The 26,280-nt window shown below is 41.8% G+C and overlaps 1 protein-coding gene across 2 annotated transcripts; it reads left to right on the top strand.

Annotated features, from left to right (window-relative positions):
- The first annotated feature begins 1,077 nt into the window (after positions 1-1,077).
- trim23 (tripartite motif containing 23) lies at positions 1,078-22,100 on the top strand. 2 transcript variants are annotated; one of them, XM_052035987.1, is made up of 11 exons: positions 1,078-1,449; positions 3,319-3,481; positions 5,112-5,233; positions 6,177-6,455; positions 7,238-7,420; positions 8,583-8,798; positions 12,037-12,171; positions 18,048-18,177; positions 19,404-19,514; positions 20,075-20,196; positions 21,377-22,100. In XM_052035987.1, exons 1-11 carry the CDS (start codon positions 1,399-1,401, stop codon positions 21,554-21,556), a joined length of 1,692 nt encoding a protein of 563 aa, XP_051891947.1. In that variant the 5' UTR covers positions 1,078-1,398; the 3' UTR covers positions 21,557-22,100. The 2 variants fall into 2 exon arrangements, with proteins under 2 accessions (XP_051891947.1, XP_051891936.1); XM_052035976.1 differs by having other exon boundaries at positions 20,072-20,196.
- The last annotated feature ends 4,180 nt before the right edge of the window (positions 22,101-26,280 follow it).

The raw sequence follows: 26,280 nt of genomic DNA, 5'->3' as shown, positions 1-26,280 counted from the left end.
TGTAGTATATCATTGCTGAAGTATGTTTAGGGTTGTAACCAGTCAATATCGCTAGTACTGAACCTGGTGGAGTGGGACTTCAGGCTTCTGTACCTCCAGACTGACAATAGCAGCAAGGAGAGGGCATGACCTGGATGGTGGGGATTCTTGATGATAGATACTGCCTTCCTGAGGCAGTGTTTCCTGTAGATGCTGTCAATGGTGGGGAGGGCTATGCCCACAATGGACTGGGCTGTGTCCACTACTCCCGACACCCACATGCCTTCCTGTGCGTTGGGATTGCTGTACCAGGCCATGATGCAACCAATCAGGATAATTTCAACAATGCATCTGTAGAAGTTTGTGAGAGTATTTGGTCACATGTCAAATCCCTTAAACTTCTAACCTTAATGCCAGCACTGAAGTTCAAATTACTCTCAGACAGCCACATTTGACAGGTCATGTCATTTGCATGCCAGATGCCAGATTCCTAAACCTCTATTCCAAGCTTTGTCATAGGAATAGGTTAACAGGTAGACAGAGAAAAAGATTCAAGGATGTGCTCAACACTTCCATGCATTGGAAGTACACCGAAGCTCTGTGTAAATGATAGAAGGAGTGTACCACCTCAAACTACCTACCTGCCCTGTCAACTACCATCTGCCCCATCAGTGGAAGATTCTGTGATTCCCACATTGGCCTGATCAGCCACTTCAGAAAGCACAAAACGGAAGATGAAGCAAATTACTCTCCATCCTGAGGGATTGTCAAAGGAGGTAACCCAAATAGTTTCTGAATGGATAAGCTATCTTGGCTTTCATATGTTGTCTTCAATTTTTATTATTATGTTGCACATTTCACTGCAGTTCTGAGACTGTAAAAGTTAAACTTTGAGTTTTAACTCATGTCTTTTCTGATAAGCTCTTTCCTTTTCACGTAGATCATTGTTCGTTGCATCCTCCCATCACTTGGACATGCCTATAGGTATGCTGTTCTTGTATGTAATTCAAGTTATTTTTATGACATCGCTAACATTAATTCTACATCTTTTCAACGCATTGACTTATTTTAATGCATAAACATCATATATTGCAACAGATGAATTTTGATTATAATGCCAGCTCTACCAAGTTGGGTCAACATCTGAGCATGCGCAGTTTTGGTCCAGCCCGTGACCCGGAGTACATTATGGACAAAACCATTAAAGTTATGGGTGCCAAAGTGAGACGATCCTGATTATTACACGACACCTTCTTTGAAGACTTAACGAAAGGTTTTGTTAATCTGGTGTGTCGTTGATCATATTATCAGTTGAAAGTATTTTATGATTGCTAATGGACAGATGTCGAGCTGGACTCGGGACTGTGAATCTCCCCACCCCTTGTATACTGGAAGGTGCTGGTGTTGGTCTGTCCCGCGATGGCGGCGGCGGCGGCAAACCAACCGCCCGCGGGGCCGCGCTCGGTGAAGGTGAGGCGGGGGGAGGGTTCCGGGCTGCTCGGGGGGGGTGGGGGGGGGAACGGGAACGGAGGAGGGTGTGGGGGAGGAGGGCTACGAGGAAGGGAGGGAGGGAGCGGGCGGGGGAGGAGGGTTACGGGGGAGGGAGGGAGGGGCGGGGAGAAGGATACGGGGGAGGGAGGGGCGGGGAGAAGGATACGGGGGAGGGAGGGGCGGGGAGAAGGATACAGGGAGGAGGGATGCAGGGGGGAGGGGAGGGGGAGGAGGGATACGGGGAGGGAGGAGGGATGCAGGGGGAGGGGGAGGAGGGATACGGGGAGGGAGGAAGGATATGGGGAGGGAGGGGGCGGGGAGAAGGATACAGGGAGGAGGGATGCAGGGGGGAGGGGAGGAGGGATACGGGGAGGGAGGAGGGATGCAGGGGGAGGGGAGGGGGAGGAGGGATACGGGGAGGGGGAGGAGGGATACGGGGAGGGGGAGGAGGGATACGGGGAGGGAGGAAGGATATGGGGAGGGAGGGGATGGGGTCGGGGGCAGGAAGGAGGAGGGACAGGGGACAGTGTCAGGGGAGGAGGGGGCGGGGGTCGGGGTGGCAGGGGACAGGGTCAGTGGGGGGAACGGGCTCGGGGGGGGCGGCAGGGAGGGCAGGGGGACAGGGTCGGGGATGGGGTCGGAGGGAGCAGGGGGACGGGGTCGGAAGGAGGGGCAGGAGATGGAGGAGGGAGATGGAGGAGGGGGGATGGACAGGGAGGAGGGAGACGGGGAGGGTGACAGGAGTGGGGTACGAAGGAGGGGGCGGGGACGGGGACAGGTAGGAGGGGGGTGGGTTCGGGAGGGAGGGAGGGGGCAGGGGGACAGGTTCGGAGGGAGGGCAGAGGGACAGGGTCGGGGGGCGGGAGGGAGGGGGCAGGGGGACGGGGTTGGAGGGAGGGAGGGGCACGGGGATGGGGTTGGAAGGAGGGGCAGGGGATGGAGGGGAGGGGGATGGAGGAGGGGGGATGGACAGGGAAGAGGAACACGGGGCGGGGGACAGGAAGGGGCGGGGAGGAGGAGGGGGATACGAAGGATGGGGTGGGGACAGCGGGAGGGGGTTCGGGGACGGGGAGGGGGACAGGATGGGGCGGGGAGGAGGGGAAGAGGGAGGACGAGGGAGGGGACGAGGGGGGGTGGGGAGGAGGAGGGGAGGGGGGACGGGAGGGAGGGGGGACGAGGGGGGATGGGGAGGAGGAACAGGGAGGGGGGACCGAGGAGGAGGAGGGGATGGGGAGGGGGAATGGGGAGGAGGAGGGGAGGGGAGAGGGAGTGGGGACCAGGAGGAGGGGACGGGGAGGGGGGGACAGAGGAGGGGGACGGGAAGGGTAGGGAGATGGGAGGTGAGGAGGGGGACGGGAGACGGGGGTGAGGAGGGGGGCGGGGCTAGGGAGGAGAGGAATGGTGGGGTAAGGAGGGGGATGGCGGTGAGGAGGGGGACGGGGTAGGAGGGGGAAGGGGGTCGGGGTAGGAGGAGGGATGGAGGGATGCAGAAAGGGGGTATGAGGGAGTGGTTGTGGTGGTGGGGGGGGGCGTGGTGGGGGTGGTGGTTTTTGTAATTTCTTCCAAAATTAAAGTGTTCAAAAAAAGTAAACAAAGTGCAAGCACGTGAAGTTTGAGATCAAACCTGATCATCATGCGTACTTGAATGCCCATTCACTGTCAAGACAAATTGATTGAAAACAAACCTGTATTGATTGCAGTCATCATTTAACTTACTCCTGCAAATGATGTGCTGCTTTCTTCCCACGCTCTAAATCCCCTGCTGGAAATCTGATCAAATGTGTAGAATCTTTGTTTGTTCAATTCTGTACTATGTTGCATCACCTGTTTGAGTTTCTTAATTTTTAGGTTTTAGAATGTGGAGTTTGTGAAGATGTTTTCAGTCTGCAGGGTGACAAAGTACCTCGCTTGCTCCTTTGTGGTCACACAGTCTGCCATGATTGTCTCACCCGCCTCCCGCTGCAAGGGAGAGCGGTACGTTGTCCATTTGACCGACAGGTGACTGAACTAGGTTAGTCAAGGAATTTACAGTTCTAATTGATTTAAATGTTTAAAATTTATTGAACCATCCTGCAGTTTGTATTATTTCTATTTTCATACTAAAATAGGGTCAATTTTATTGGCTTCATTCAGGATTACAAATTTAAATTTCGTCTTATTTTCCTATTGTAATGTTAGTTACCAGATTACCCTAATTTGTTTAGTTTATTCAGTAGCTTGTAAGGCTGTAACTAGATCATAATATTGTTGGTGGGTGTAAAATTAAGAGGTTTGGCAGAATGAACATTATCCAGAAGAAAAACATTTTCTGTAGCGCACTTGAAAAATGATATCCCAGGTAGTAAGTAGTAGTTATTTAGTGGGAGAGGAAGGTTACATATTAATTTCTAATCCCATACAATTATTTTGAGTGCCCTTCACACACCTGCCCCCATTCCCCCCACCCCGGTGGCTCGTCTCTCAACCAGCATTATAACATGGATCATCTGTTCCTGTTATTTTGCTTTACACAATAACTTTACGTGGGTGAATACACATAAAATACCTGATAAGCTGTTAAATCAATTTTTGAATGTTCTGAGGTTGCTATATAGTCATGCATCTAAAAAGTATTAGTTAACCACGGAAGCTTGAGGTAAATTGTACAGTGCAAAAACCTTTAGATGTTCAAGAAGCATTCTTTAATTGTTGTTCGGTTTGAATGGACAAGTTGAAAATTTTATTAAGCCAAATAATAAATTATAAAGTGTAGAATTTTTTAAGGATCAGTTATGGAATCATACAACAGGAAAACAGGCCCTTTACATTTCCAAGTCCCCACTGACCAAGCACTGATTTACGCCAATCCTATTTTATTCACACTGTAACCCCACCCCTGCCTCCCTTCCCTCGGATTATACTACTTACATACTAGGAGCATTTGCACTGGTCAGTAAACCTACCAACCAGCATATCTTTGGTATATGGGAGATGACCAAAGCACCCAGAGGAAACCCACATGGTCACAGGGAAGACCATGCAAACTCTACACAGACAGCACCAGAGGTCAAGTTGGAACCTGGGTTGCTGGATCTGTGAGGCAGCAGTTCTGCTAGATGTATCACCCCTCAGACTTGGTTCCATTTTACTACATTCAACATTAATACTCATACACAAAATTCCTCGTATAGGAAAGATTGCAGTGCTTTGGCCCATCCAAAAATGTTTGAATGATTTGAGAAATATTTTAATCCTAAAAAATTACTGTATATAATAAGATATTGTTATTAGTCACATGTACAGCGAAACACACAGTGAAATACATCTTTGCGTAGAGTGTTCTGGGGGCAGCCTGCAAGTGTCACCACGCTTCCGGTGCCAACATAGCATGCCCACAACTTCCTAACCTGTACGTCTTTGGAATGTGGGAGGAAACCGGAGCACCCGGAGGAAACCCACGCAGACACGGGGAGAACGTACAAACTCCTTACAGACAGTGGCAGGAATTGAACCAGGGTTGCTGGCGCTGTAATAGCATTGTGCTAACTGCTACACTACTGTGCTGATTGGTAAAAATATGCAAAATTACTGCCATTCAAAAACTGTCAATAACTTGGTGAATAGCAAAAACGTGATTCAAACTAACTGAATTAATTTGACAGGTGATTCAGGTGTCTGGGGTTTAAAGAAAAATTTTGCTTTGCTGGAACTCCTAGAACGGTTGCAGAATGGCAGTGCCAATCACCATGGAGCTTCTGACGAGGTTCTGGGAATGTCAGGAGAGGTATGTAGCTATTAATCTCATAATAGCTGTGAAAGTGCTGGATGCGAGAGAGATGTCAGTAGAAGGATCAGTAATTAGAGGGCACAGTTTTAAGGTAATGGACAAAATACCCGAAGCCAAAGTGGAGGAGAAAAAATAATTGCTATGATTAGGAATTGTGTGATAGTACCAAAAGGGAATTGGACATGTCCTTGAGAGAGAAATTACAGCTATTTGGGGAAAACAACTGAGAAGTGGAATATTTAAGCATGGGTAATTTAGCAACGGAAATAATTGGACAAGGAGGAACAATTCATTTCAACTTTTGGTGGCAGATAATATTCCAAATGTAATGGTATATTGTCTGTTTCTCTTCTCACAGCTGTGGCCTGGCCTGCTGAGTACTTCAAGCAATTTCTGTTTTTATTTTAGATTTCCAGCATGTGCAGTTTTGATTTTCACATAATTGTATATTGTTTACATAAGCTGCTTTAAAATCTCATCTGCTGTACTTTGACTATGGGTTGGGGGGGGTGGGGGCGAAGGAGTATGTTTGGAGAGGTGTTGGTGAGGAGGATTAAAGCTTCCTTCTATTTCCAGGGTTTAAACAAAAGCATTAAAACTTTACCAAGAAGAGCAGGGCCTTTGGCGGGGCGGGGCGGAGGGATGTGAGGGGGGGGGAGTAAAAATGTGTTTTGCTAGAACACCAAACGTTGGTAATTAATTTACATATAGTACAGTGTGCAAAGTAATTTAAAATGTGCTGTTTAGTAATGATGCTGTGCACAATGTAGAACTGTTTATTCTGATTTATATAATTGGAATGATAACATGTCATTAGTGTATCTGCTTTTCATGGTAGAGTTTGTGTAGAAAACCAGTTAGAAATGGACAGGAAAAAAATTTACTACTTCGCTATATACAAGTTAACAGTCTACTTTTTTTGTTTTAAATATTTATGAAGCATATTATCCGCTGTGATGAAGATGAAAACCATGATGCATCCATGTATTGTACTGTGTGTGCAACTCATCTTTGTGCAGACTGCTCCCAGTTAACACACTCTACACGGACGTTGGCCAAACATCGAAGAGTACCTCTGGCTGACAAACCACATGAGAAGACCATGTGCTCTCAACACCAAGTGCATGTAATCGAATTTGTTTGTTTAGAAGAAGGATGTCAATCAAGCCCCTTAATGTGCTGTGTATGCAAGGAATATGCCAAGCATCAAGGACACAAGGTATTTGTAATTTTTATGTATTTTTTGTTTTATTTTTTATTTTATGTATATTTTCAACAGACTTGATTTTAACCCCAGAATCATCTGGTAGCAGAGCTTGATTTTTGGTTTTCACCACAGAGCCAGGTTCCAATCCCCCCCCACCAATCCTTAAATTGCCTGCCACATTCCCTTCATATGGACCCAAAAAAATGTGTAATTGATTTGATAAGCAGGTGGTCTTTTTCTGGAAATGACTTAAGAAGTTCACAACTAATAAGCTGAATTAGATAATTTAATGTGTTAGCCACATTGCAACTGAAAATCCTAGCCTAAGCGTTAACCAGAGAGAATTAGGATATAAGGGCATTAAGTCAAGATTATTTTTTTTTGGAAGAAAGTGTCACTGATATTGTCAACCCATACATTAACTTTATCATTTGTTGGAAACTGAGCCAGGTGAATCTTTGCAACTGCTAATGCTGAGATATCACTTTACAAGTTGTTCAACCCATGGCATAGTTTGCCCAAGCTATGATGTATAACTGTAGTAATCTTATTTTGACTGTTTCACTTTTCTTGGGAAGTGAAATCAAAGAAATTTAACCCACTGCTTGCTGCTACACTGATCAGAAATGGGTTCAAAGCAAATAATTCAGAAAAACATTATTTGGCTTCCTGCGATTGAAAAGTGGTTATTGGTAGGAGTTTGGAGAAAATGCTCTTAAAGTAGAAGTGAGGAACTATTGTTTAGTAACATTAAAATGCAGATTACATCAAAGATAAATGTTTTTTAATCACAGAATACACTCTTAGAAACTGAAGCAGATCAAATCCGCGCATCTATTTTGGATATGGCACACTGCATTCGCACTTTTACAGAGGAAATCTCTGACTATTCTAGAAAACTAGGTGAGATTATTCAGAAAGTTGAAGGAGGAGAACAAATAGTGGAAAACAGAATTGGAATGGCTCACACAGAACATGTAAGTCTAATGCATCTTTTAAGGGTTTTAGTATTCTTGCCTATAATTTGTTAAGTATCATATTGATTTCTTTTTAGATCTTCCTCAGCATCATTACTGTAAATATTTTTGATTGTTTTATTGTTGTGCTAATAATTGTTGCATTCAGTTATCTTTGTTTATTGACAACTCATCATGTTAATCGGAGACACAAGAAATTCTACAGATGCTGGAATCTGGAGCAATAAACAAAAAGTGCTGGAGGAACTCAGCAGGTCAGGCAGCATCCATGGAGGGAAATAAACGGTTGATGTTTCGGGCCGAGACCCTTCATCAGGACTTGAAAGGAAGAGGGAGAAGCCAGAATAAGAAAGGGGGAGGGGGTGTACACGCAGGGAGGGGATAGGTGAGTAAGCAAGTCTGGGTGAGCACGTGGTTGAAGAGCAGCAGAGATCACGGAAGGGGAGCAGTGAGAGAGGGTCTCACAGAACTCCTGTCGAAGAGAGGAGGAAAACTTCTTCAGGGTCAACATTCCTGGAAGAGAATTCACAGTGGAGCAGTAAAACAGAGACACAAGAAATTCTGCAGATGCTGGAAATCTGGAGCAATACACAAAAAGTGCTGGAGGAACTCATCAGGTCAGGCAGCATCCATGGAGGGAAATAAACAGTCGACGTTTGGGGCTGAGACCCTTCATCAGGACTGGAAAAGAAGAGTGCAGAAGCCAGAATAAGAAGGTGGGGTGAAGGGGGAGGAGCACATGCAGGCAGGGGATAGGTGAGTAAGCAAGTCTGGGTGAGCATGTCGTCAAAGAGCTGAAGAGTAGCAGGGATCACTTAATCGATATTTATTCTGAAAATCTGGTATTGTTTCTTTGACCCATACAAAATATTTGATCACTGATCGTAGTTCTTTGCCTGACTTGTGTAACATACATCCATCGTTAGTAAAGATTGGATTCAGTTAACTATGTTGACTATTCAGCAGAATGAATAAGCACAATAACTTAAAGATTTAAGTAAATGAGGTCGAAGTGGTGGATTCTTGAATGTTGATGTGTTATGCTACATAATTATGGTAGAAGGCCTCTTGCTAATTTCCCACATCCCACATTAGACTCTACGATGCTTCTGTTATGAGTATGGGCCTCAATAATGGTGTGACCCTGTTTTCTCTTCTGTAGATTCCAGGTACTGCTGAGAATGCTCGATCCTGTGTTCGTGCATACTTCGCAGAATTGCATGAAACACTGTGTCGACAGGAGGAAATGGCACTAAGTGTAGTTGATGCTCATGTGCGAGAGAAATTGATATGGCTAAGGCAACAGCAAGAGGACATGACAATTCTACTGTCTCAGGTTTCAACAGCTTGTCTCCACTGTGAAAAAACACTACAACAGGTAGGTGGTAAAGCCATGAAACAACATTTTATGTAACTCTTACCCAGGACACAATTTAAAAAAAAAATTCATCCTAAGATTTCCATTGGCTGAAACATTGTGATACAGTAGTTCTCTTGGAGGAAGGTCAGCTCACTTTTTTTAAACATACAGATTACAAGTTGGAATTGTCTCCTAAGCATCCTTTACAATGGAATAGTATAATTATACCCTGTTTCTGGTCCCTCAACTTGCAGGCATAATGCCAACTATTATAATACTGCATGGTGAAAGAGAAACAAAGTGCATTAAAGTAGGAGCTGTAATTGAATAAAATCATGGGATTATTTCAGCTACACTAAGAATTAAAACTAGAGACTGACTGGTTAACTGGAAATCATTTCAGTGTCTGTATTGTATCAGCACTGCAGAATTGGTAAACTGTTCTAATCCATATAGTAACACATTCCATAACACTTAAAGGTTAAAATTGTTTTTAAAACGTAATAACTATTGTAATGTAATGTAGATTTTTATTGGAACAAATGGACCTGATTTGAAAATACCAGCAAAATATGCATTTAAGAGTGTGTCCTATTTTCCACAATTTATTTTATCAGCTCTTGCATTCACTGCTTCCAAGAAAATGGTGGATGTGATTGTTACATAAGAAAAGAATTGGGAGCGTTGGTCCCACAGCTGCTTAAATCTGCTCTGCCTTTCAGACCTGAGCTAATCTTTGACTCATTTTCCTCTTTCCTGTCCACCCCCGATTCTTCTGTTCTCTAAAAATCTTGAATATACTTAATGACTCAGAACCCACAGATAATACTTGTGGAAGAGTTACAACTGTCTGAGAGGTTGCCTATCATCTCGAGCCTAATCCTTATCCTGAAACTATGCCACCTCTTCCATAGTGCTGGATGACTCCAGCAAGCAAAATATTCTCACACCATTTACCTTGTTAAGTCCACTAAAAATTTCTATTTTAATAAGATCAACTCTCAATCTTTTAAATTCCAGATTTGTAGGCTCATTCTTATTTTTATTTCTCACTTTCTTGCATCCTAGAAGGAGGCTGTTTGGCCTATCCAGTCTATGCTGGCTTTCAAAGTGTTATCATTAGTTGCATTCCCTTTACCTATAATCTTTCGTGTGCTGATCTCTTCCCTGATTTTTCTAGCACCCACATGCTAGGACCAACTTACAATAGCCAATTCATGTACCAGACCATCTTTGACCATTCTGTTGACTTTTTGGGTAGTACATTTTTTCTCTTGCCCTTTCTCCTATTTGATATTTATTCCCTCCTCTTATCAGAGGAGAAGGGTGGAGAAAGGAGTAATTGGCAACCTTCCATGTTAATACTGACTAGAAATACAATGTTTCAACAATTATGAATTCCAGCCATTGTCTTAGAATCACACAAGAAAAACACAGATCATACAGCAGGAAACGGGCCCTTTGGCCCACCGAGTCTATGCCATCCATCGGGTACCCAATTAAACTAATCCCATTTTATTCTCCTCAACTCCTCCCAGATTCTGCCACTCATCTACACACAAGGAGCAATTTACAGTGGCCAGTTAACATAACAACCTGCACGTCTTTAGGATGTGGGGCGGTTACTGGTGCAGTCCAAGAAAACCCATATGATCACAGTGAGAACATGCATACTCCATACCGGCAACATAAGTGGTCAGCATTGAACTTTGATCACTGGAGTTGTGAGGCAGCAGCTCTATTAGCTCTGCCACTGTGCCACTCCTAGTTGGAAGCACTATAAATCAGAATATCTTGGTCCACTTGTAGACCTGAGAACTCAAGACTCCGTTGCATTATTGAGGGAATGTTGTCCCGACGTTAGTTGGAGGGGATGTAAAGGATTCCATGGTACTACTCCAGAAAACAAAAGTAGAGAGATATTATGTTATTGTGATCATGTTTTTATCAACCAATCCCATTTTAAAAAAAAAGTCTGGTCTTCTACTATATTTACAGTTTGAGACACAATGTTGCAATACAGAAGGGATGTAGGGGTCCTGGTACATGAAACAAAATTCAGTGCAGCCTCACCAGTGTCCTGCAAAGTTGCATCAAAACTTCCCTACTTTTATACCCCATAGGGTTTGTTGTAAAAGCCAACATTTCCATAAGCCTTCCTAATTACTTTCTTGTAGCTACATGCTACATTATGTTAAACTTTGTTTAATGTATGATGACCTCTAAATCTCTTTTGTATCACCACCTTTTGTACTCACCACTCAAATAATTGAAAAATTTGTTTTCTCATTCTTCCTTCCAAAGTGGGTAACCTAACATTTTCCCCACATTTACCAACTTCTTGTCCACTCACTAAACCCATCTATATCCCTTTTGCAGGTTCTTTGTATACCCGCTTGTTAACCCACCTATTTTTGTATCACCTGCAGATTTGGTTATGTTACACTTGGACCTTCATTCCAAGTTATCAATATAAATTATAAATATTTAAAGTCCCAGCATTGATCCCTGTGATACCATGCTACTTTCCAATTGCCAGGCAATAAATGACCTATTTACCCCAAATCTATTTTTTTGAGTTAGCCACACTGCTGTCCACACCAATATATTACCTGCAACACCATGCGCTCTTCTGTGGTAATGCTTAGTGACATCTTTTTGAATGCCTTCTGTAAATCCAAATGCATTACATCTACAGGTCCTCCATTATCCACACTGTTACAACCTCAAAGAATTCTAGCTAATTTGTGAAACGTGATTTCCCTTTCATAAAAGCCACATTGACTCTGATTGTCTTATGATATTCTAAATGTCCTGCTATTAAGGTAAGATATCTTTATTAGTCACATGTACATCGAAACACACAGTGAAATGCATCTTTTGCGCAGAGTGTTCTGAGGGCAGCCTGTAAGTGTCGCCACGCTTCCAGCGCCAACATAGCATGCCCATAACTTCCTAACCTGTACGCCTTTGGAATGTGGGAGGAAACTGGAGCACCCAGAGGAAACCCACACAGACACGGGGAGAACGTACAAACTTCTTAAAGACAGTGGCCAGAATTAAACCTGGTTCTCTGGCACTGTAATAGCGTTATGCTAACTGCTATACTACTGTGCCTGCCCTCCTTTATTACCTCCTTAAAATGGATTCCAGCATTTTTGCAATAACAAATGTTGGGCTGACTGGCTGTTTTATTATTGCTTCTTCAATAGTAGTGAGGTCAGAATGACTGAATTCCCTTTTTCCTCATCACTAGGATGATTGTCGGGTAGTGATGGCTAAACAGGAGATTACTCGTTTATTAGAAACGTTACAGAAGCAACAGCAACAATTCACTGAACTTGCTGATCATATCCAAGTGGATGCCAGTATCCCTGTAACCTTCACAAAGGTAAAGTATTTTTTTCTTCTTTGCTGACTTTTTTTTCTCTCTGATCTAGTGCACAGTATCTTCATTCTATCTGTGTTGCAAGCCAAATAAAAGTTAATAATTTTTTTGGCATACCCTAGATGCACTTATTTATCTAGAGAAGCCTGTTGGAAGAAATTTTGTTGAAATTACATAATATGCAGTTAACCATCTGCAAATAAAACAAGATGAGATTTGGATAAACAATCTTTATATGGAGTGGAATGGAAATAGTGACATTGATTCACTGACCCTGTCAGTGGATTTTGTGGAGACAGCATTGATGATACTTCTCCCATGCCAAGATCCCCAGCATTGAGGCTTTAATTGCATTCAGCCAAGCCAGTTTTAGTGAACAGGCCATGTTGATATCCTGCCTGGCAACAGCCTTTCAAGACATGTTCTCTAATCCATGTTCTGTACAGCAAGAGATTACCAGGAGGATAAAATAACAGCATCAAGGACGTTCTCGGTATTTCCTTGAAAGATTTCTTAGCCCTTCACCAATCAAAATGGAGAAAAATTCCCTGAATGGAAGGAAATGTGTCCAGCTAAAGCTCCTTTCAGACCGCACATATCAGTTGGAGTGGCAGTTGAGCTCTCTGTGGAGCATGCAGGATGCAGAAAGTATCAGAAGTAGGAGTTTAAGGAGATGGTCACACCACAGGTTCAGCCTGATAGATGGGTGACCACCAGGAGGGACGGGTGGGTAGTGCAGGTATTCCCTGTGGTTATTCTCTTCATCTAATAAAAATACAACTTTGGATACTGTTGGGGGTGGCCTCTATCGGCATAACAACAGCAACAGCCAAATCAGTGGCACCACAATGGGCTCTTGTACAACAGGGACAGTCAAAGTTTAGGTGGGTGGTAGTGATGGGAGACTCTGTAGTCGGGGGTACTGATGGGCATTTCTCTGGCTGTGAGCAGGACTACAGAATAGTGTGTTGCCTCCCTGGTGCCAGGGTGAAGGACATCTCTGAGTGGGTACAGGACATTCTGAAAGGGGAAGGGTGAGCAGCTAGAGATCATGGTCCAATTTGTGTTAACGAAATAGGCAGGAAGAGAGATGAGGGCCTGAAAAAAGAATTTGGGGAGTTGGGTAGAAAGTTTAAAAAGCAGGACCTCTGGTTGTAATCTCTGTGCCATGTGTTAGTGAGGCAAGAAATAGGAAGATAGTACAGTTGAATGCATGATTAAAGAACTAGTACAGGGTAAAGGGATTCAAATAGCTGGTCAATGGAATCTCTTCCAGGGCAGATGGGACCCATACAAGAAGGACAGTTTGCTCCTAAACTGGAGGGACACCAATATCCTTGCAGGGAGGTTTGCTAGTTCTACTCGAGGGTTTAAACTGGTGTGGCAAGGGGATCAGAGCTGGAGCAATAGGTCAGCAGGTGGAGTGATTGAGGAATTGGTGAAAGTTGGAACAGGCAGAGCCAGGATAATGAATATGGCAGGAATGGTGGTCTGAAGTGTATTTATTTTAATGCAAGGAGTGTAGTGGGTATGGATGACCTGGATTAGTACATGGAATTATGATTTTTGTAACCATTACAGAAACTTGGTTGAGAGAAGAGAGAAATGGTAGCTCAACGATCCAGAGTACAGATGTTATATATGTGACAGAGGGATGTAAATGAGGTGGGGGAGTTGCATTATTAATTAGGTCGAATGTCATTGCTGCACTAAGAGCAGACATCTCGGAGGGTTCATCCATTGAGGCCATATGGGTAGAACTCAGGAATAAGAAAGGTGCAGTCATTGTGATGGGGTTATACTATAGGGCTCCCCACAGCTAGTGGGAGCTAGAGGGACAGATATGCAGGTAGATCATGGGAAGATGTAATAAAAACAGGATTATTGTAGTGGGTGATTTTAACTTCCCCAGTATCTACTGGGATTCCCTTAGTTCCAGGGACTTGGATGGGACAGAATTTGTTACGTGCATTCAGGAAGGTTTCTTGAAACAGTATGTAGAAAGTCCAAATAGGGGTGGGGCTATACTATACTATACCTTGTATTGGTGATCGAAGTTTCAAGGGGGAAAGCATTTTGGGAATATTGCTCATAATTCTGCAAGTTGTAAGGTGGTTATGGATAAGGATAAGGCTGCTAAATTGGGGGAAGGCCAATTACAACAGTATTAGGCAGAAACTGGAGAAAATTGATTGGGAGCAGCTGTTTGAGGGTAAATCCACATCTGACTTTCAAAAGCCAGTTGATTAGAGTTGAGGACCAGCATGTTCCTGTGAGGATGAAAGATGAGTATGGCATGGTTCAGGAATGTTGGATGATGAGAGGTATTGTAAGTTTAGTCAAAAAGAAAAAGGAAGCATAAGCAAAGTTTAGGAACCCGGAATCAGACAAGGCCCTTGAGGAATATACAGAAAGCAGGAAAGAACTTAATGAATTAGGAGGGCTAAAAGGTACCACAAAATGTCCTTGGCAAGTAGGATTAAGGAGAATCTTAAGGCATTTTATACATGTATTAGGATCAAGAGGATATCTATCCCAGGATACTGAGGGAAGCAAAGTAGGCGACTGCCGGGACCTTGACAGAGATCTTTGTATCTCCCTTTGCCATGGATGAGGTACCAGAGGACTGGAGAATAGGCAATGCTGTTCCAGGAAGTTATAGGCTAGTGACCCTACATCAATGGTAGGGAGATTGGTGGAGAAGATTCTTGGAGACAGGATTTACTTTCATTTGGAAAAGTATGGACTTGTTAGGGATAGTCACTGTGGTTTTGTGTGGGGGAGGTCCTGATTCAAATTTGATTGAGTTTTTAAGGAGTTGATGAAAATGATTGAATGTAGAGAGTGGGTGTTGTGTACATGGACTTTAGTAAGCATTTGACAAGGTTCCTAATGGTAGGCTGATTCATAGGATTAAGTCACATGGCATCATTAGTGAGAAAATTAGATTGAAAAGTGATTTGGTTATAGAAGATCGGGTTAGTGGGAGAGGGGCATTTTTCCTGACTGGAGGTCTGTCCTGTGGTGTTAAGTAAGGATCAGTGCTGGGACCTCTGTAATATTAATGATTTGGATGAAAATGTAGATGGTCTGATTAGTAAGGCTGATAAAGTTTCATAAAATTATGAAGGGTGCAGGTAGATTCTTTTTCCCAGGGTGGAAATGTCAAAATACTAGAGGGCAGAGACACAAGAGCCTGCAGATGCTGGAATTTGGAGCAGAAGATGTACTGAAAGAATTCAGTGTGTCAAGCAGCATCTATTGGAGGGAAAAAGATGGGTGAGGTTTTAGGTCAAGGCCCTGCTTCAGGATCGAGAGTGCAGAGGGAAGAAAACCAAGTGAGGCAGAGACTGGAAGGTGATAGGTGGAACCAGGTAAGGGGTGAAGCAGTGGGGGCAGGGGGCATAGGTTTAAGTTAAGAGGGTAAAAGTATAAAGGAGATTTGGCAAGTTTTTTAAAAGAGTGGTGGTTTCCTGGAATGCACTGCCAGGGGAGGTGGTAGAAGCTGATACGATAAGTTACGTTTAAGAGTTCTTTAGACACACAAAATAGAGGGATACAGACCATGTGCAGGCAGATGGGTTTAGTTTAATTTGGCATCATGGTGGGTTGAAGGGCCTGTTCCAAAGCTGTACTTTTCCATGTTCTACGAATGCCACAGAGATTGTCAAGTCTATTAGGAGCACATGGCAGAATGAATATCACCTTCCATATTCCTCATCCATCCACCATCTATCTATCTGTAACAGAGTCTGTGGTCCCTTATAGGCCCAGAAAATCGCCGCAGAACCCAAAGAATGGGAATGGACACAAGTCATCCTCAATTCAGGGGGACTGCCCAAGAAGAAGAGGAGAACTGAAATTATCTTTAATTAGAAGTCACTTTAAGAAACGCATGCTGGCCAGACAACAGCATTGAGTCACAGGGAAAAAAAGAATTTACTGAAATGAGAGTTTTGAATGAAAAGTATAATATTTTAATGTACAGCAACAAAATAGTAGTTCTGAGTAAGAAGTGAGGTATGAAGAGTTCAGAGAAAAAAATGCTTTGGAATAGATTCTGCATTTTTTTAAATTTTGTTTTTTATCAAAAGTCTCAAACATTTTTAAAAAATGGCTGTGTAATTAATTTTGAATACATTCTATTGAAACCTTACAGTTGCTGTGTGCTAGTAATGCAAAGGTTCCATTCACTGTAAATGGCAACATGGGGTTCATCCTTGTATTGACTTGGCTTAGTTGGTGTCATTTCTAGCTTTGAGGTTGTGTGATTGCAACTTTGCCCCACTTCCAGATTAGAAGGTTAGAACTTAATTTTCATAGATGTGAAAATGGTTTCCACAGAATGGAAGGTAGCAAAGATAATTCCACAAATTAAGAAAGGAGGAAGAGAGAAAACAGTGAACTACAGACCAGTTAGCCTGCCATCAGTAGTAGGGACAGTGCTGGAATCTTTTAAGGAAGTGGTTACAGAGCACTTTAACTCTGCCAAATCCCGTAATTTTCAATTTGCATTTATGAAAGAGAAATCATGTTTGATAAATCTTTTGACATTTTTGAGGTTGTAACTAGCTGAATGGATAAATAGCAACCAGTACATGTACTGTTTAGACTCTCAGAAGGCCTTTGAAAAGGTGCTACACAAAAGATCGTTAAATAAAGTTGGCGCATGTGACATTTGAAGTTGTATACTAGCATGGATTGAGGATTGGTTAATGGACAGAAGCATAGGATAAATAAGTCATTTTCAAGTTGCTGGCTGCTGCAGGAATCCACGCTGGGACTTCACAATCTATGTCAATGGTTTGGATGAGGGTATGAAATGTAAAGTATCCAACTTTGATACAAAGCTAGGTGGCAGTGTGTGTTGTGAAGAGGATGCAGAAAGGCTTCAGAGGCTAAGTGAATGGGCAAGGACATGGCAAATGTAAGAAAAAACTGAGGTCATCCACTTTGGTAGAGAAAATAGGTGGATTTTTTTAAGTAGTGAGAGATAGAAAGGTGTTGGTGTTCGGGGGGATCTAGTTGCCCTTAGAGATGAGTCAAAAAATTAATATGTACTATATTGATCTTTAGTGCATGCCCATCACTAGTTCAGAATTGCCTTTTATCATGCTGCTGTGGTTGAAAACTAAGGGTAACTAACATTTCCACACCCAACATTTGAGGAATAGCTTCCCCTCTGTCAGATTTCTGAATGGTCCATGAACACTACCTCGCTATTCCTCTTTTTCAACTTTATTTTTGTAACTTCTAGTAATTTTTGTCTTGTTGTTCTGCGGCAGCAGTACAGTGCAAATTTCATGACATGTCAGTGATAATAAACCTGATTCTTAAGGGATGAGCATGAATATTGGCATTGCCAGAGAGGTCCACCACATGTAAATTTAATAAAGTTTAGGGGAAAAAGTGCTTTTATTTGGGGATATTTGAGAAATGAATATGCTGCATACAAGTGCAGTTTGTTCCTTTTTCTGGAGTTGCACAAAGTAACATTGTTATCAGAAGAAACACCTTGTGTGAAATAAACTACAAATGAAAGAAACTTGAAAAGTGTGATATAAAAACAGAAAATCCTGGGGGTACTCGGTCGGCCAGGCAGCATCTGTGGCTGTTGTGTGGGTGGACCAGAACAAGCCTTGTACTTGGGTCAGCTGGGAAAAAAACATGTTGACAGCCATCTCTCAAGGCTTGAGTGGCTGCTGAATCTGTCAGTGGCTTTGATTACTTTTTGAAGTCCCCTTGTATGAAGTTATGCAGTGACATTATGAAGTGCAGAATCCTGCATTATAACAATCAGTTGATGAAAAATCTGACTTTGAAATTTATCAGATTTTAACAGCAAAACTAAATCCAAATTTCATTTTTTTTCTTAATAGGATAACCGTGTTCATATTGGACCTAAAATGGAGATACGTGTAGTTACTTTAGGACTGGATGGAGCAGGCAAAACAACTATTCTTTTCAAATTGAAACAGGATGAGTTCATGCAGCCTATTCCGACAATAGGTAAATGGCATCGAATCAGAGGACTGATTGTGTTAATAAAATAAATATTGTATTTGCACAGCATTTTTAATATAGTATAACATTAAGCTTTAACAAGCAACTTTTGCTCTTAAATAAGTAATATTCAGGCATATTACTAATTTGGAGGGAATTCCAGCTCCTAGTACTTCGACAGCTGAAAATTTTAACTAGTGATATAATGTTTAGAGATGTGTGCAGAGCAAGTATTAGAAGAAATACAGTCATGAGACTGTAGATGTTGGAATCTGGAGCAAAAAACAAACTGTTGGGGAACTCAGCAGGTCAGGCAGCATATATGGAAGCAAAGGGATAGTCGATGTTTTGGGTCAAGACCCTACATCAGGACCAAGAGTGTAAAGAGGAGATGGCCAGTACAGAGGGGTGAGGCAGGAGCTGGCAAGCAGTAATTGGATCCAGGTCAGGAGGGGTTGATAGGCAGATGGGGGAGGAAAGTGACAGACTGGGAGGTGCTTAGTGGAGACAACAGGGCTGCAGATTATGGATTCAATCCAATGGCGTGAACATTGAATTCTCCGATTTCAAGTAACCTGCATCCCCTTCATTCCTTTCCCTCTCCTTCTGATCCACCCAGCTCCTCTCTCATACACCCCTCTTTCCAAACACCCCAGGCCTCCTGTTGCTTTCCCCTCCCCAACCTGTTTCCATCTGCCTCCCACTACACCTCCCTTATCTGGTTCCAATCATCACCTTCCTTTCTTGTCAGATTCCTTAATCTGCAGCCATTTGTTGTTTCCACAAATCACCTCTCAGCCGCTGTTGCTATCTCCAACCCTTCCTCCCACACCTGGCTCCATCTGCCCATCAACCCATCCTCGCCTGGATCCAGCTATTGTTTGCCAGCTCCTGCCTGGCCCTTCCCCCTCACCTCTTTTAAACTGGCTATCTCCCCTTTACACTCAGACCTGATGCAGGGTCTTGACCTCAAACGCTGACTATCCTTTTGCCTCTACAGATGCTGCCTGACCCACTGAGTGTTATGACAAATATTCCTTGACCCTATCAACTATACCTGTCTGGTTCTTCATCCACAAGCTGCATAAGCAGAAAGTCTGTGCGTGTGGTTTTTTTCTCTCATTTATTATTTGTCAACCCACATCCTTCCAAATTAAAGCACAAGTTTCTTAAAATTATTATTTTAGTTGAGACAAATTATGAAATTAGTACTTTTGTTTTCCTCCCTGCAGGTTTTAATGTGGAAACTGTAGAATATAAAAACCTCAAGTTTACTATTTGGGATGTAGGGGGCAAACATAAACTGAGACCGCTCTGGAAGCATTATTACCTCAACACGCAAGGTATGACAGTATCTATGTTAGTGTAGAATATTATGATTTATTGGTATAAACTGAATAATTGTGCTATTTTGTGATACTGGAATGAGCCATATGAAGTGCTTGTAGTGACTCTGTACTTAATTTTATTGTTTGTCCACTTAGGATTTATTTTCCTTTTTTATTAGGTTTGTTTTGCAAGAAATGGATGTTCCATGGCTTTTTTGAGTGGCTCTTAACAATAATTAGATCAATTTCCATGCCACCCTGTATGAGATTTTTGATGCGTGGACACCTAAGCAGTAATTTGGCTCTCTAAACATTGAGACTGAATAATCCTCAATGAGACGTGCAAGAGCTTAAAATATTTAATTAAATTTAAATCTGGCAGAAAGTGAAATAGAAAGATGAGATGAAAAGCAAAGATTTTTTTAAACAGTTGTTAAATCATTAACTCCAATGGAATGAGACTTTTTAAATTGGTAACATTTTGGTTTACATAACTATTGTGGGCCGAAGGGCCTGTGTTCTATGTTCTATTGTATTTACAAATGTTTGATTCTTTGTTTTTATTCCTGTAGCAGTCATATTTGTGATTGATAGCAGCAACAGGGACCGATTAATGGAAGCACACAATGAATTCGCCAAGTTGTTGACTGAGAAAGAGTTGAGGGATGCTTTACTCCTTATCTTTGCCAATAAGCAGGTACGTTAATGAGCAAACTGGTTTACCATTTTAGGCTCATGTTTCACCAGTATAGGAGGCAAATGCTACATTGGTCTTCATTGTAAGAGGATTTGAGCACCAGAGTACGTCTTGCTCCAATTACCTGATTAAACGACATCTGGAATATTGCCTACAGGTCTACTCTGTACCTAAGGAAAGTTGTACTTGCCATAGAGGGAGTGCAGTGAAGAGTCACCAGATTCTTGGGATGGTGGATTTGTTGTAATGAGGATAAATTAAGCAGGCTAGGCCTGTACTCGTGAATGAGATCACTTGTCATTCTTTTGAGTTTAAAAGAATGACAAGTGATCTCATTGAAATATACTAAATTTTATGGGGTAGTAGATTTTGAGTTGGTTTTCTCTGGTTGGGATATCTAAAACCAGGGGCCCTTGTTTCAAAATAAGAGATCAGCAATTCAAGGCAGATAAGAAATTTCACACAAAGTAGTGAATCTTTGAAGTTTATTACTTGAACCATGGAGACTCGGTGCTAAGTATATTCAAAATAGAGATTGATAAATTTTAATGTAGGGAATTGAGAGAGATGGGTTCAATGTAAGAAAGTGGCAGAGATGAGCAGTCAACTTGAGCTTATTAAATGGCAGTGCCAACATGACCTGGCAATTGGCCTACCCCAGCTTCTATTATGTACTACATTTTAGCTGGTTGTTTGATCAGCTGATAATTTTCTGAAATGTGAAATACATGGGTAAAGAAATCAGAAAATTTGAAGTGAATGAGCACGCACTTGAGCCAAAAGAGCAATTGCATTTAGGAACAAATGCAACTTCAGAAAGATGAAACAAGAAATGTTGAACAAACAGGAGGTTGCCATAAAACCCTTCAGACCTGCTCAAGCACTCCATAGAGTCATGGCTGATCCTGTAGCCTGAGTTCAGTTTACATTTGATCATCTTAAGGTCCAAAAATCTGTCAATCTTTGTTTCAGATATAACTCATGAACTGAGTAACTGCAACCCTCTGAGCAAACTTGTGGGGTTTCATTTGTATCCAAGGTCATTGAATATTAAATATTATGCTTGGTATGGAAATATATCTTGAGAAATAAGATTGAATTGATGGGCTAATGACCTTTTGCAGGAAATCCTTTTTCTAAAATAAAACAAAAATTGTTCTTTTTGCAATTTATTTAACAGGATGTGACTGGAGCACTAACAGTCGAAGAAATGACGCAGTTACTCAGTTTGCACAAGCTATGCTGCGGTCGCAGCTGGCATATTCAAGGCTGTGATGCCCAGAGTGGCTTGGGACTACATGAAGGATTAGACTGGCTCTCAAGACAATTAGTGGCTGCAGGTGTACTGGATGTAGCTTAAACTTTTGTGCACAACAGGCTATACCTGTACCTGGCTGCTTTGCATGTGTCTAATATCTGGGTTAGATCTGGAGAATAGTAACTCAAATAGAGTGAGACACACGGGCAAAAAGTTTGTAAAACAGATGTGAAATATATAAACAATGTGACTGAGAAAGCAAGTTCTACTAATTGAATTTTTGTTGCATTTGTTTTTTTTCCCCAAGTGCAGTTAATTTGCTTGTAACTTTGCGGTTCAGTGTGTTGTCTCTATGAAGCGTTTACTATTTAAGAACCTAGTTTTGTTATATAGTGCTGTTAAAGTTTTGAACAAATATTTAATGCTAAATGTCTTCAGATTTATTTCACTACATTACCATTGTATATTATGTATTATGCATTAACTAGTTGTGAAACTGAGCTGTAAATAGCCTGTTAATTATCTGTAACTATCCATTACTGTTGAATACTGTGTGCCTCACAATGAGCAGCCTGAATATTATTGGCTTCATAATAAGCTTAACTTAATTCACATTCATAATTAAAAGGCAAGTTTGGTAAGTAAACTTTATTCTGTCAAATTGTATTCAACTGAGAATCACAAAATCAGTCTCTTTCCTTGCCCAACTGAGTTCAGCAGCAGCTGTATTTGTATATTTATATAAAAAAATCAGGGTTTGTGACAGGTCTGAAGTACAGAGCCAGGGTAATCACATTACTGGCTCAGTGTATGCAGCCAGTTGGCAACATTAAATGGAGAATAAATTGCAGTCCCTAGCCTTTTTAAACATGTACAGCATGGATATTTAATTTTGCATTTACTAAACACAGTTTGCCAAAGCCAAATTAAAAAGTTACTAAATTTTTGGACCAAAACATTGTTTCTCACTTGTATTTTACTTGGCTGGCAGAGGTGCAGATAATCTGTCTTTCTCATGTGGTGAAATCAAATACAGCTGTGCAACTCTTGGGTTGTGAGATTTACTGTTTCTAGTCAGCACTGTGCCACAAACTCAAAACAAGGAGAATGATGACTGGAGTACTTTTTAAGCAATTTTGGAGTGAAGACACTAAGTTTTGTCATTACTGAATGATGGGCTAGCTTACACAATAAGTGTGAAAGCTAAGCTTTGATAATTCTGTGCCAGGAGATTTTAGTAGACACTAAATAAGTGCTTTTAAGGTCAAAACATTCTGTTGCTGAAAATCAAACCATTACTTTGTTATGTATCATTAAACTCTAATGAACTATAGGACAGTCTCACTAAGGAAAATCAAACTCTGTCTTTGCATTAACTTCTGATTTGACCATAACACATGTCTGCCTCTTTTATATGATGGGTGGAGGTTTTAGGGCTAGATTTTAGCCTTGCAACCACCATTAGTGCACAATCACATTGATTTGAATTTCATGATGGATTCTGGAAGTGGGAATATCTCCCATCCATAGTTATGTGTTATATAAATTTACCATTCTACCACCACTCTCTTCCCCCACCACAATCATCAAATAGTATTTTGGCTTTTGTAAGATTTGGTTAACAAAGCTTTTAATTCTGCAGGTCATTGGAGAAGTCAAACACAGATTGGGTGAAAACTTTGCAGAGCACCTGCATTCAGTCTGCAGGAGTGACCAAGTTCTTGGTTGCCTGCCACTTTGCTTCATCATCCCACTTCACTGTTACAAGTTTCATATGTCTGGGCATATTGCAGCCTCTGGACTCTATCTTGAATTGTCCAACTTTCCATAACTCATTTTGCTTATATCAGAACTGGCTATTTCTGCCAGTTATCATTTTGGCCCATTTTTTTCTATTAGAATAGTCTAAACTGCTGCCCATGTCCTTCAGCCTTGCTATCAGCAACACAAACAAAAGCGTAGGCTGATGCTAGACAGATAAATGTGAAGACATTTATTCATTTGAGTCACAGAAACAGCCTCTTTGGCCCAGTGTGTCAATGTCAACCATTAATAACTTAATTATATTTACCAGCACTTTCTGTGCCTTGGTAATGGAAATACTCATCTAGATATTTAAATGTTGTGAGTACCTGCTTCCACCACCCTCTCAAGCAGTGCTTTCCAAATCCCATCTACCCTCTGGGTGAAATACATTCTCCTTCAAAGCCCTCCAGACTTATTCTCCCTTACACTAAACCTATGTTCTCTAGTTTTTGACACCTCTTACAGGTGAAATGCTCCCATTGTTTACCTTGTCAATGCCCTTCATAATTTTGTATACCACTATCAGGTTCCCCCTCAGCTGCAAGGAAAACAAACCCTGCCTATTCAGCCTCTCCTCTTAACTGATATGTATCATTCCAGGTAACACTCTGTGCCTCTCTAGTACAATTACGTCCTTCCTATACTCTGGTGACTAGAACTGTACACAATACTCCAGCTGCAACCTAACCAATATTTTATAAAACTATTATAACCTCCCATATTCAATGCCCTGGCTAATGAAGGATAGTTTCCAGTATGCCTTCATTACCTAATCTACCTGTGCTGCTACCATATGAAATCCAAAGTCAAAGTTCCTGTGCCCCTCAATAGTCCCTAGAGTGCTGCCATTCGTTACCTTTATTAATCCTCCTAAAGTGCATCCTTTTCACATATCAGAATTAAATTCCATCTGCCATTGCTCTGCCCATTTTACCAACTGATCAATATATTCCTGTAACTCAAGGCTATCCTCATTATAAACAAACATCAATTTTTATGTCAGAGCTGCAAATTTACTAATCATATCTTGTACATTTCCAGATCGATAACACATATGACAAATGAAAAGGATCCTAGTACTGATCCCCATAGAACACCTCTGATCACAGGCTTCCAATCATACAAACAATCTTCCATTCTTCCTCGTAAATCCAAGCTAATTTTGGATCTAATTTGCTAATTTTCACAAGGATGATGCCTGAATTGGAGGGCTTGAGCCATGAGAGATTGGAGATGCTGAGACCTTTTTTCCTGGAATTTTGACTGAGAGGTAACCTTATAAAGGTTTATAAAATTATGAGGGGCGTAGGTAGCTTAGTCTTTTCCCCCCAGGGTAGAGGAGTCTAAAACTAGAGGGCAATAGGTTTAATGTGAGAGGGGAAAGATTTAAAAGGGATCTGATGGGCAAGTTTTTCCACAAGGGATGGTAAGTATATGGGATGAGGTGGTATAGGTAGGTACAATTACATTTAAAGGACATTTGGACAGGTACATGGATAGTAAAGATTTAAGAGGGATTATGGGCCAAATCTGCATTGAAATAAGCTTAGATAGGCATCTTGGTCAGCATGGATGAGTTGGGCCAAAGGACCCGTTTCCATACTGTATAATTATGAATCAAAATTTGCCTTGGATTCCAAGGGCTCTAACCTTTTGGACTAGTTTCCCATGTGGGACCATGTCAAAGGTCTTACTGAAGTCCATGTAGTCTTCATTAACACATTTTTCTACCTCTACAAATAATTTAATCAAATTGAAATGCAGTACAAGTGTTTGAAAGGAGGATGGCCATAGGGGACTCCCGCACTATCTGGTGCCTCGTGGCCACCCATTGCTTTTCTGCCTGTGCAACCAATAATTATTGGTGGCCAACTCACCAAACATGCTACCCACAATGTCCTCAGGATTGTGATGTTCCGTAGTGAATCCATCTGCAACTTCCTCTGCACAATTCGGTCAGTCAAGATCTGCAGCTGGAAACACTTCTTGCATACAATGTCCTTGATTTCCTACATGAGAAGCATATCAAGGGGGGCTGAATTCTCCTGCCATGAATTACCTTGCTACTTTAAATTACAGGGAGTAACTGGCACAGTAGTGTAGCAGTTAGCTTAATGCTTTACAGCGCCAGTGACCCAGGTTCAATTATGGCAACTGTCTGTAAGGAGTTTGTACATTCTCCCCATGTCTTCATGGGTTTCCTCCATGTGCTCTGGTTTCCTCCCACATTCCAAAGACATATGGGTTAGGAAGTTGTGGGCATGCTATGTTGGCGCCGGAAGCGTGGCAGCATAGGCCAGAACACTCGACGCAAAAGTTGCATTTCACTGTCTGTTTCGATGTACATGTGACTAAAGATATCTTACAGTAGAGGCTTCACTTCCATTCTAAGCACAACCTTATACAATATTAAGTCCCTAACTTCACTGTTACATAGAGAAAGAAAGGCAGAAACACCCACCTGTTGCTACTCACCAAAGCCCCTGTCATTCTGAGTCTGCAGTACTCAGAGGCTGCTGATTTTGTTAAAAAGCACACGGTGCCATTTTGGTCTGACCTGTTATACACTCAAACAGTGATAGACCAGTTGGCTGAAATTTATTGCCATTGATTAAAAAAGGTTACAGTTATAAAAGTGGGACCTCTTAAGATATTTTGTTTACCCATAACTACATGGTCCAGCTAAAATCACCTGGCTTATAAGGATTTCGCTGAAAAAAGGTATTAGTTTTGGAGTGATGGAGGATGAGAGGTGACTTGATAGAGGTGTATAGGATTATGAAAGGCATAGATAGAGTGGACAGCCAGCACCTTTTTCCCAGGGCGGTAATGGCCAATACCAGAGGACATCTGTTTAAGAAGAGTGGAGGAAAGTTTAGGGGAGATGTCAGAGGTAGTTTATAAAAACACACAGAGGGTGGTGGGTGCCTGGAATGCATTGCTGGGGGTAGTGCTAGGGGCTGATACAATAGGAACATTTAAAAGACACTTAGATAGGCACATGCATGTAAGAAAAATGG

The sequence above is a fragment of the Pristis pectinata genome, chromosome 2 (genome assembly GCF_009764475.1).
Source record: "Pristis pectinata isolate sPriPec2 chromosome 2, sPriPec2.1.pri, whole genome shotgun sequence".
Classification (NCBI taxonomy): Eukaryota; Metazoa; Chordata; class Chondrichthyes; order Rhinopristiformes; family Pristidae; genus Pristis; species Pristis pectinata.
The sequence above is the reverse complement of the archived record's forward strand: the minus strand, read 5'-3'. Positions and strand labels throughout refer to the sequence as shown.

Bases quoted from the DNA above. Each gene is read 5' to 3' on its own strand.
- trim23 (XM_052035976.1), top strand. From the start codon at position 1,399: ATGGCGGCGGCGGCGGCAAACCAACCGCCCGCGGGGCCGCGCTCGGTG. The intron at 3,482-5,111 runs GTTAGTCAAGGA...TTAATTTGACAG, and splicing joins CCGACAGGTGACTGAACTAG to GTGATTCAGGTGTCTGGGGT. The intron at 6,456-7,237 runs GTATTTGTAATT...TTTTAATCACAG, and splicing joins CCAAGCATCAAGGACACAAG to AATACACTCTTAGAAACTGA.